At 38.9% G+C, this 11,480-nt stretch overlaps 1 protein-coding gene across 1 annotated transcript; it reads left to right on the top strand.

Moving 5' to 3' along the window:
- The first annotated feature begins 1,048 nt into the window (after window positions 1–1,048).
- Window positions 1,049–11,348, top strand: acox3 (acyl-CoA oxidase 3, pristanoyl). The gene is made up of 19 exons (XM_072458984.1): window positions 1,049–1,126; window positions 1,991–2,131; window positions 2,402–2,499; window positions 2,566–2,701; window positions 2,817–2,891; window positions 3,568–3,657; window positions 3,744–3,887; window positions 4,191–4,279; window positions 4,982–5,078; window positions 5,170–5,352; window positions 5,479–5,601; window positions 6,580–6,700; window positions 6,792–6,914; window positions 7,540–7,653; window positions 7,740–7,855; window positions 8,221–8,395; window positions 8,520–8,587; window positions 9,918–10,004; window positions 10,768–11,348. The coding sequence occupies exons 2-19, from the start codon at window positions 2,012–2,014 to the stop codon at window positions 10,885–10,887; spliced, it is 2,079 nt and encodes a 692-aa protein (XP_072315085.1). The 5' UTR covers window positions 1,049–1,126; window positions 1,991–2,011; the 3' UTR covers window positions 10,888–11,348.
- The last annotated feature ends 132 nt before the right edge of the window (window positions 11,349–11,480 follow it).

Raw genomic sequence — 11,480 nt, 5'->3', positions numbered from 1 at the left:
TCTTATGCCTTACATGGAGAAAAACATGACTTAGACTAACTCAGCATTACAAATATTGTCTTCAGATTGTAGAATGTGATGATGTTATACGTTGTGTGTTATATTGAGCCTTTTCCTTTTGTTTACATTGTATTGCCATACAATAATCAAAAGGTAAATTGTGACTAGATCCTAGAACTCATACAATTACATCTGTTTGGCCTATAGAATGTTGTGATGTCATCTAAATCTCAACAATACACTGCGTTACAACTTATTATGCAAATGATGTTTTCCTCTGATTCTGCAAAATAGTCAATATAAATGACAGTCATCATCATTTTCAAGTCGTCAACCTTTAGAGTACATTTTGAATGTCATTGAACAAACCTCCCAACGATAACAGTATTTTCTCAAAAATCAAAACTTAAAATGCACTGTTCCAAATTATTAGCAAGGCAAATTTACTACAATCAAACGCTATTTCAATCAAAACATCTTAACAGGTCAAGTTACATTTGAACATAAAGCTCTATATTTGATCCAGCCAAAATATATCACGTGATCAACTCTTTCCCTGCATGTTACTGCCATGGTAACTGCCAGTGATGCGCGTACAATAAACTGACGGCCTGAGACACATTACCATCCTTGAGTTTCACTGGAAAACAAACCAAAATGACCTTTATGAGACTTAAACGCAATTTGGATGATAATTTGCTCAGTGCAGGTGTGGGCATATTTAATAAGGTTAGATTTGCGCAGGTTGTGCAGTTCCCGGTGTGTAACCTTTTCACAATAAAGCCCTGTCTGAATATCTTAATTTGAGGGAGTTTTATTTGGTTATTTTTAGCGGAAACGTGGCGAGTTGCAACCGAGCGCTCTACTTACGTCTACGTCTGACCATGAAAAGAAAAAAAGAGAACTGCGCAACATAGCTCCGGTGGAAATGCTTTTGGTAATATCTGGCTATTCTATCTATAGTTATTGATAACCTGTTCACTTTTTTTAACGGCCCTTTATGGTGAAGGGAAGCGGAAGTGTGGAGCCGGAAGTTTACGCAAATCATTCGCGTCAGTCACGTAAGTCCCAGATGTGCAAAAGGTTATCACATGTATTATCAACAGAGAAGTGACAGAGCTCAAAGGTAAGAAAGCCTAATATGCACACGTTACAACAAAGACAAGTTCTACTGAGCTATTGATAAATCAGACTAGCTAAAGCTTTGGAGCTAGTTTAAGGGCAAAGTTTGACATGTTATGTTATAGGTACTGTCTTATTTCTGCTGATTATAAAGGATTTAGATTCGCACAATAACTGTAGACACGACTGGAATGAACGTTGCTCCAAGTTGACATATGAAATGGAATAATTCTAAATGATAAATGATGTGACTGTATGATTTTAAGCTGGTGCTCTCGTGTGTTTTGGCTGCTGTATTATCTATTACCATTGCCTAAACTGATATATTAGACTTTAAAAAAACACACAATTCGCCCTTACTCTTTACCATTAACCTTTTATCATTTCCTCAAACGTCTGACTGAAATGACCCCCAGTTCAGAAGCTGTTTCTGTTCTTTGGTGTAACATGTTGGGTTTTGACAGTTCTTTTTTCAAAGCTAAAGCCGTCACTAAAAGAGAGATTTAGGGACTTGTAATAAACAAAAACAATCAAGTCCAGGCAAAATGCCATAAAAGCTTTTTTATTTATTTTTTATTTCAGATTAAAAAAAATGTATGGGTGTGAAGTACAAACTGATCCTGATTCAACCCAGAATGGATGATTTGACCATAGGTTGATTTTATAGTTTTCTTTTTATTATTGACCATTCCAAGAGATTGCTAGTTCTCTTTTATCAGATGATGGACAGAATGGAATAAAGAGATCTCACCAGCGTCCCACTGGATTTGTATTGTGAAATATCTGTGTGAAATATGTGTTATAATTGTAAAATATGTGGTAACAGTGCCATCTATGACATATAATATATTGTTGTTACCACGTTTAGTGCCTTGAAACCTTCTTAAAGATGAGTGCTGAACTGCCAGACCTCCCCAGTGGTCCGCTGGACATCTACAGGAACAAAGCCTCGTTCAAATGGAAAGACATGCTGCACTTTTTAGAAGGAGACGACGTCATAATGTTTAAAGTAAGTGTTTTTTGTTTCAGTACTTTTCTAGACCACTAAAGGAAGTCAAAATTATTATTTATTTCATTGGATTAGGCATAAAAATGATAAAAATTTCATTCCATTTTTTTCTCCTGTGAAAGAGCAACGCATGAATATGTGGTTCTAGGCTTTTAGCCCTTTACACACCACTCCCCGATGTTATTTAATTCTCCTTTCAATGTATGACTATTATTTTATTGAGAAATCCAATAAACATTGAGTGAGAAATTTGATTGTTTTGTTTTATAGCAAAAAGTGTTTCATATTCTTGAGAATGATCCTGTGTTTGCTCGTTGTCCTGGAGAAGATGTGACTTTGGAAAAGATGAGAGAGCTTACATTCCTCAGGTATACACAATTAACTACAATTAACTTATTATAAAAGGGTAGTTTGACTAAAATACACTTTATCAGGATGAAGCAGCTTTTCTGCTATAACATGTTGCCTGATGATGAGTTTTATTCCAACCCTTGGAAATATATGGTCCTGAATGACTCCCTTGGCATGTACGACTGGGCCGTGGCTGTTAAGACCTCCCTCAACAAAGGGGTAAGATTCCTCATGTTCTAATGATAACTGAATGACAGCATGTATCAAGGTAATTATGTGGTACTTAATAATGTTAATGTGTACAGGTGAATGTTAATATAAAGTGTCATTACAGATGTTTCGTAACACTATTGAGAGGACTGGATCTGAAAGACACTGCAAATATTTGGAGGCTGTTGACGACTTGACAGTAAGTGCAGTGCAGCAAGAAAGAACAGAGATACAGACATGCATTGTATTTCTCATTGTATCATGAAATGTGTTTATTTTTCAATCATTCATATTTTAGGAAAATGTTAAAATGTAGCTGGATTCTTAAGGCAATTGTTATTTTTCTCTTCTCTTAACTATTGTAACAATGTTAAAACATATTTTTTGATGAGGGAACAAACTGTTCATACCTGGAGTTGTATTTATCTGTATTCATGCTTGTTTCATTGATCAAGCATATTTCTACTCCTAAGAAAATCTTTTCTACTTTTCTACTCCTTTTCTACTCCTCTGGGCCTTACAAAAACATGCAGTTTAAAATGTCACAGTTTTGTGTCATCATATGTAGAGACCTGGAGGTTGCACTGTTTTTAAGTCCGTAAATCATCACCAGACTTCAAATCCATCAAGTAGCTTTTATTACAACTGTGTGCCTATATTAGCATGTCGGGAGCAAGCTAGCGTTTATTTTACCCATGGTAATTCCCACTACTGCCAATAGAGTGAGTGCTAACACCAATCCTGATGAAGGAGCGCCTTACTGGCAGAAAGTCGTGTGGTTTTAAGTTCTGAACATAAGATACCAACGCAGGGTCAAGAGTATGTTTAAAAGCTATCGCTCATGATACAAACTAATATTACTGCCTGTATTGTAGTTCTTGGGGTGCTTTGCTCTGACTGAAGTGAGCCACGGCAGTAACACTAGAGCCATGAGGACCACAGCCACATATGACCCCAACACGCAGGTAAGCACAAGGATCAGCCTTGTTACCTGGCTCCTATACATCCTCTCTGTAATCCATCACGCATACACCCTGAAATGTGTTTGTAGGAGTTTGTGATTAACTCTCCTGACATCGAGGCAGCTAAGTTCTGGGTGGGGAACCTTGGGAAGACGGCGACACATGCTGTGGTGTACGCTCAGCTCTACACTCCTGATCAGGTGTGCCACGGACTGCACTCCTTCGTCGTCCCGGTACGTCATTATGCAAGAGTACAATATAGTTCATGTATGTTTGAGTAATCCTGTGTTGTTCTGCAGCTTAGACTCGAGTGCTCAGAAATGTCCTGTTTTCACCTACCCCCTATCTCAACACCACATCCCTGTAGTTTATATTTTGAGTAAAATAAGAACAGGAAGTCAAGTGACCAGTTTCTCTTACCAAGCCATTTTAGATCAATATTGCGGTTTACAATGATCAAAGTCCAAAATTATGATCTACTTCAGACAATATGTCCCCTTGTGACCTTGATACATATATTCCTTGTGTTGTCGTAGGTGAGGGATCCCAAGACGCTGCTGGCACTGCCCGGTGTCATGGTGGGAGACATAGGCAAAAAGCTGGGCCAGAACGGATTAGATAATGGGTATGTAACGGCACTGGGGAGAATAAACGTCTCTCTATATGTCATTGATATTCCTCCATCTTATTTTTCTAATTGGGTGAAGGTCTAAGAAATGCACTACACAAATGTACATCGGTTTAAATGCCCATTGAGTACTTTGTTCATCTTCCAACTCAAGTGTAGGAGAAGATCTAGAATCTATGTTAATGATGTAACAAAAATAAAATGAGGGCCTTCTAATGAATAGTAATTTTCACCAATAATAATAGTAATAATGATGATGATGATGATAATAATAATTTAGTATCATTATTATTACTAGTAGTATTAATACTTCAAACTGTTCAAATGCAATGTCAGATACTAGGTTGGTTGTCTGTAGAGAAAATCTTGAAAAACAAAACAAAAACAAGGCAAGGTTTTTAACTGTGTCTTGAGTGTCTTGGTTTTGTGATTCTCTACAAGAGTTTACCCTACAGACAACCACTGCAGCATCTTCAAGTAAGAGCACAGTAGAATTGGGACTCACAGCACTTCTTTAATGTTCTTTTTTCTAGATGTAATACATGTGTGCAACCAGCAGGTGGCAGTACAAACCCATAAACTATGATGGGCAGATTGGAAAAAAAAAAGCCAGCTAAATAATGATTGTGTTATGTATATAAATGACAACTTTGCTTGAACTTTACTTCACTGACTTGATGTATTTTGTGTGCTTTACAGATTTGCATTGTTCCATAACCTGAGGATCCCACGGGAGAACCTGCTGAATTCAACAGGAGACGTGACCCCCGAAGGCCGTTATGTGACGCCGTTTAAGGTTTGAGTGCTTTCCCAAAATAGCAACTCACCTTTAGCATATTATTTTATTGACTATTGCATGGCGTGACTGTATTCGATCATTCTCTTAGGACCCTAACAAGCGTTTCGGAGCGTCTCTAGGCGCTCTCTCAGGCGGCAGAGTGAGCATCACCAGAATAGCTCTTGTAAACCTAAAGCTTGCCCTGGTCATCGCCATCCGCTTCTCTGCAACAAGGAGACAGTTTGGACCTAAAGACACAGAGGAGATCCCTGTTCTTGAGTATCAACTACAGGTTTGCATATTCTGGTATTTATTAAAACTGTCATCTCTAATCAGTTGGTATTGTCTACAAAATAATTCAAGCTTGGCCCCAAGTTGAGAGATAAATTGACACTAATATTGTGATTTTTTTCCAAAGCAATGGCGTCTGATCCCGTACCTGGCGGCGGCGTATGCTCTGGAGCACTTCTCCAAAAGCTTCTACATGAACTTTGTGGAGCTCCAGATGGGACTGCTGCAACGGGACAAGAGTGACAGACAGGTTAGAGCTTGTTCACAGCTTGGTTTATATTTGCTCCATGTTTAATTTTGTTTGTGAGATTTTCATTCACACAGAGAACTGAAATCACAATTTAAAAAAATGGCTGTTCAGTAAATCCATTAAAAAGACTCTTTAAAATGCTCTGTCATCAGAATGGAGGCGACTGGAGGCAAAGGGAAGGACTGTAGTTGACTATAAAACATTTTCACTAAACACTAAGTCTAAGTTTGGACAAAACTGAGCAACAAATTTGAATTACCAGAGTAGAAAGTTCAGCTTGTTTGCACCTCTATTTACAAACTAGTATTTTTATGTGATAAATTAAGATAATAATTTACGTGTCGATTTAGTTTTTTATAGTAAAGTATTTCTACAGTTAAAGCTAAAAATCAAATGTTCACTCTTATCAAGTATTAAAACAACAGTATGTAACTTTCTAGAGGTGGAAAGTCACCTACATGTGTAATTCCATAGAAATTAAAAGGTTAATAGCATAATTCTGAACATTCTCCATGGAGATAGATACATTTTGTGTCATATTGTGGAATATTTTAGCCAAAGTAAGAATGATTTGGAATACATGTCTATATAAGTTTGTCAGTGCAATAAAAACACCAACAACAACAAAAAACACCATTTTATTTTAGTCTATTTTTTTGGCTAAGAATTTGTGTACTGAGGCTTTAAATAAATGAATAAATAACACATGTATTTTAAATGTGTATTTGTAAATGTGGTGATTGTTTTTTATCTGCCAAACCCTTGTTTATTCTGAGGCTAATCCCAGTTTCTCCATTCTTACTGTTTTATGTTCCACTTCCCTTTAGCCTCCATTCTAGGAATTTAGAATGTTTTTGTTTATACTCTTTTAAAGGGCTCACACAGGGTGGCCTTTCACTTGAGGTTGTCTGTATTCCAGCAGCAACTCTTCTGTGGAGAGTCGGAGTAAGTCAACATGTTGTTTGTTGTGTGTTGCAGTCGGAGCTGGGCAGGGAGATCCACGCCATGTCCTGTGCCTCTAAACCCCTGGGCGCGTGGACCGCTCAGAGGGGCATCCAGGAGTGTCGAGAGGCCTGCGGGGGGCACGGCTACCTCGCCAGTCAGTAACACACAAACAATATTTATATGGCTGACTGTAGTATTATACACATGAGAGCTTGTGTACGATCACCTGGACTTCTGTTCCACAGTGAATCGTCTGGGAGATCTGAGGAGTGACAATGACCCAAACTGCACTTATGAGGGAGACAACAACGTCATACTGCAGCAGACCAGCAACTACTTACTGGGCTGGCTCCACCACAAAAAGCACAGTGAGCCTTTTTATACACGGGATGGTCAGAGGTGGTAGTCAAACATTGTACTTAAGTAACATTACGTAAACATTATATTACTCAAGAAGTACAAAGTAGAAATGTAAAATTACATTAGTAAACGGAGTAAACGGAACGAAGTAAACGGAACGAAGTAAACGGAACGGCGTAAACGGAACGGCGTAAACGGAACGGCGTAAACGGAACGGCGTAAACGTAACGGAGTGAACGTAACGGAGTGAACGGAACGGAGTGAACGTAACGGAGTGAACGGAACGGAGTGAACGTAACGGAGTGAACGTAACGGAGTGAACGTAACGGAGTGAACGTAACGGAGTGAACGGAACGGAGTGAACGGAACGGAGTAAACGGAACGGAGTAAACAAAACGAACGGAACGGAGTAAACGGAACGGAGTGAACGGAACGGAGTAAACGGAACGGAGTGAACGTAACGAAGTAAACGGAACGGAGTAAACTGAACGGAGTGAACGGAACACTGTAAACTGCTGTCCACTTCTGGCAATGGTGATGATGAATGAAAAAGCTATAATAACTATAATAATAATACTGTAATAACTCTATACTACGGTACAGTAAATCGGTCAAATGTATTGGTTGTTACAGAAAATGGTCGTATTGAGTCTCCTCTTCACTCTGTGGATTTCCTGAATGATTTCCATCAAATCCTGGAAACCACGTTCACTGCCTCAACAGCAGAAGAGTGTATGGATTCTGCAGGTAGAACACTCTCAGTCCCACTGCTGCAAATGTGCTCAAACTCTTATACTTATGATAAATGTGTCCTGTTAATCCGGCCCCTTCAGTGTCGGTGGCGGCTTACAAATGGTTGGTGTGTTTCCTGCTGGATGAGAGCTACAAGAGGCTAGAGCAGCAGAGGAGCATGGGAATGGACGAGTTTGAAGCCCGCAACAACAGTCAAGTAAGACACTGAACGATTTGGACACAGGTCTCGAGGTAGAATTGTTCTGTGTCTTTCATACACGCTTGTCTAAAATCCACATCTGTTCGGGATTAATGAGTCACAGCTAAAGCCTGTGGTCGTTGCGGGAATTGTGACAAACTGAATTTAATTAGTTTCAATAAGCTTGTTTTGACTCAAGGCAAGCATATTTCATTACTGTTTTGACAATAGTAAAGAAAATATGAAGTGAAATGTGCAGAATCCTCATAGATAGTCACACGGTCGGCTTGTATTCAGATGATTGTGGCGACGCCTAAGTTCTTAAGCGTCTTGTCATTTCCTCTGGACATGTGTGACTCGTCTGTGTCGCTGGATGTTTTCAGGTGTACTACAGCCGCTCTCTGTCCATGGCCTACATCGAGCTGACCTGTCTGCAGAGGTTTGATGAGCTGACCAGGGCCGAGGACACTCCGGCCGGTCTCAGGGCAGTGCTGCGGAAGCTGTGTGGCCTTTATGGACTGTGGAGCCTGAGCAGCCACATGGCCACACTGTACCAGGGTCAGGACTAACCACATCACACAGCACATGAGCATCGCATTAGATTACAATACGCATTCAAATGACCGTACAACTACAATGTGCAGCGCGTATGGGACGCTGACCACACGTTTGTTCTCTGTAGGAGGTTACTTCAGCGGACGCCGCCCAGCAGAGATGGTCCAGGACGCCATTCTGTCCCTCTGCACACAGGTAAAGGGAACTTGTGAAGAAAAGGTCACAAGCGAATAGTTTGTTGACAAGACAACACTGTGCGTCCTCGTGTGATTTCCCGTCTGTCCACAGTGCATGAGTTGTCCTTTTGAACAGACTTATGAATAAAAAGTGAAATTGTAATTGTAGTTGTAATTCAGCTAAAATTATGTCAATTTATATACACAATCATGCAACACATTTTATATCCAAGATAAATCCCAGTTATTATTCTTACGAAAGTGAAAATCTAATTTGCCATTTCAACTAAAAATAGATTTCTGGACCTTGCTATGGATTTAAAAATGTAAATATCGGTTATCGGCACAGCAGCAAGCCAAATATTGGATATTGGTATCAGCTCAAAATAATAAATAATAGAAATAAATACATAATCTCTAATTATAATTTAACACATCAGCAGTAGTTATTATTTCAAATAAACATTTGCTATTTTTGTGGTGATTATTGAAGGGGCGACACAACAGACAACATGTATTTTTCATTTATGTTTTTGTCTTTTTGCTCTCTCGTGTATCGGCTTTCATGTAGAAACAGCAAAATGTGATTCAAATTTATTTTTAATCATTTACTTGAGTCCACTTTCTTACATACGTTGTTAATCCCCCCATAGGGATCAGCCTTAACTTATGGAAGGATATTGATATCGAATACTCCGCCTGATTTATTCAAGTTTTAAGTCGAAAAAATGTGTTGAAAGTTGAATTTTATTTCAGTTAAATCTAGTTTTCTTAAGATATCCAAAATCCCCAAATATAAACCAAGAAATCTTTACCTGGTTTTGTCCATTTTTCAGATTTATACGTTTCAAATATGTACAATGTTGTCAGTTTCTTCATATATCATGTCTTATTTCTATTGACATAATACAAAATTATAATATATATTTTTCTTTTCACCTGCAGTGAATAGTGTAGTAACTGTATGTATGAATGTATATTAAATGCACAAGTTAAGCAGGCTCTCTAGTACTTGTGATGGGTTAAGTAGATGCATTGTATTTGAAAATCACTGCCCTTCAGTCATTATGTAGTCTTAAAAACGACAGTAATACAAACACAAGAGACGCATCTCATTCCTCCTTGTGTTTAACGTAAGCCATACCAATTTAAATAGTTTTCCTCCCACACCCTCTATCTTAACATTCCTCAGTTTCTCCTCTTCCAAAGCAAACAGAGACCCTTAAAGGAATGGAATCTAACTCACTCTTCTGTCACATTTGTCATTTGACCTGGTTTATTCTGTAGAAATCAGCCTGTGCCGACGACGTGTGCTTCATGTGTTTCTGTTTTTTCATCATCATTTGTAGCTCAAAGACGATTCGGTGGCTTTGGTGGACGTTTTGGCTCCTCCCGACTTTATCCTCAACTCTCCCATTGGATACGCAGACGGTCAGGTGAGGACACACCGCTTATCACCACAACTCCGCCCATAGACACGTGTGATCGATGAGCTCGCGTAGCGTCTGACGCAGCGGGACTCGCTCCAATTACTGGAAGAATACAGAGAGAAGAATCCACATCTCTTCTTCCAGGAACACGCCGTCTTAATTAAAAATAATAAATGTTGTTTGACAGCGATTGGCGATGACGATGTCTGAAAACTCGTGTTGTTTAACGTCACGAGGCTGATTCAGTGTCAGAAGTCTGTGCGTTAATCCCACTCATTTGAAGTAGTGGCGCCGATCTCTGAATAACCCAAACAACTAAATATTTACAGACTGTGAAGTTATTTGTCACACGCTACACTAGTGCGTGTGCCAACCGTTCACTCTGAGAATGATTAGGACAAATATTGAGGTCTGTTAAATGCTCAGCCACCAATAAACACCTTAAACACTGATTATTTCCCAAAACGCATGAGCTTTTTGGACTTTTTCTTTCCCCGTTCTGCTCTAGTTCAGCCTGCTTTAGTTCAAGTTAGGGCTGTTGAAAGGGTTGCTATGATACAGCAGAGCCTTCGTACTTAAACTAGTATCAGTATAGTTTAATTATGGTATTTACATCAGAACTAGAACAAGGCCACAAGAAACTGCTAAAATATTGTGTTGCAAATCAATATTATAATACTTTTTAATCAATAATAATGTACCACCCTCAGTAACTTCTTCTACTGCAGAGTGTAACGAGCTGTGCGTTCTTGTCATTTGTGTTCTGCAGCTGTACAAGAACCTGTGGTCCACGATACTGCAGGGCCCCCAGGTGCTGCAGAGGCCGTCCTGGTGGAAGGAGTTCTGCTCACACAAGCCTGAGGTGGGCTCGCTCCAGGCCAAGCTGTAGAACCAGCACCGTGTCTGCATCAAGGGAACAGGGGACCACATCCAAGTGCATTTAGCATATATATGTGTATCTGTATATATGTATTACAATTGTGCCAATATGCTGCTAACAATAGAATTCAACTGTTTAATGGTAAATGATTTTTAAGTAATTTACATGATTGACATAGATGCTTTACATATGGATCTGAAGGTGTCAGTTTACTTGGGAAACACACACACTGGACACAAAAAAGTTGAAGTTGAAACTGTTTAAAAATGTAAAGCAAAGTTTGAGATGTTTGGATACATGATAAACACATACTACAAGTAAAAGCAGATGCCGAGGACATTTCAGGCCATGCAGGTTTGACAGCCCTGTAAAATCTAAATCGATCTTCGGGTCATTCTTGTGTATATTCAACAACTCAATAAAGCTAATTTAATTTGACTTTATGCTTTAATAAAGATTTTGTAATTTTTCACAGTTTTCTAACAGAGCTAACGTGGTTTACAATATGAAACGATACACAATAAACGACTAAATATAGATTGTTCCCCACCCTTATTTGCTGATAATTGCTTATAACATTATTAGACACACATCTTTTGCTT

Source organism: Eucyclogobius newberryi, unplaced genomic scaffold, assembly GCF_026437365.1.
Source record: "Eucyclogobius newberryi isolate DKJ021-1_F unplaced genomic scaffold, fEucNew1.0.hap1 SCAF_22, whole genome shotgun sequence".
Classification (NCBI taxonomy): Eukaryota; Metazoa; Chordata; class Actinopteri; order Gobiiformes; family Gobiidae; genus Eucyclogobius; species Eucyclogobius newberryi.
Note: the sequence above shows the minus strand (reverse complement) of the source record. Positions and strands in the feature narration are given on the sequence as shown.

What these genes read in the sequence shown, in the direction of transcription:
- acox3 (XM_072458984.1), top strand. Translation starts at nt 2,012, where the DNA reads ATGAGTGCTGAACTGCCAGACCTCCCCAGTGGTCCGCTGGACATCTAC. An exon ending in AGGCTGTTGACGACTTGACA is followed by an intron (nt 2,892 to 3,567) that starts GTAAGTGCAGTG and finishes CCTGTATTGTAG; the next exon opens with TTCTTGGGGTGCTTTGCTCT. An exon ending in CATATGACCCCAACACGCAG is followed by an intron (nt 3,658 to 3,743) that starts GTAAGCACAAGG and finishes ATGTGTTTGTAG; the next exon opens with GAGTTTGTGATTAACTCTCC.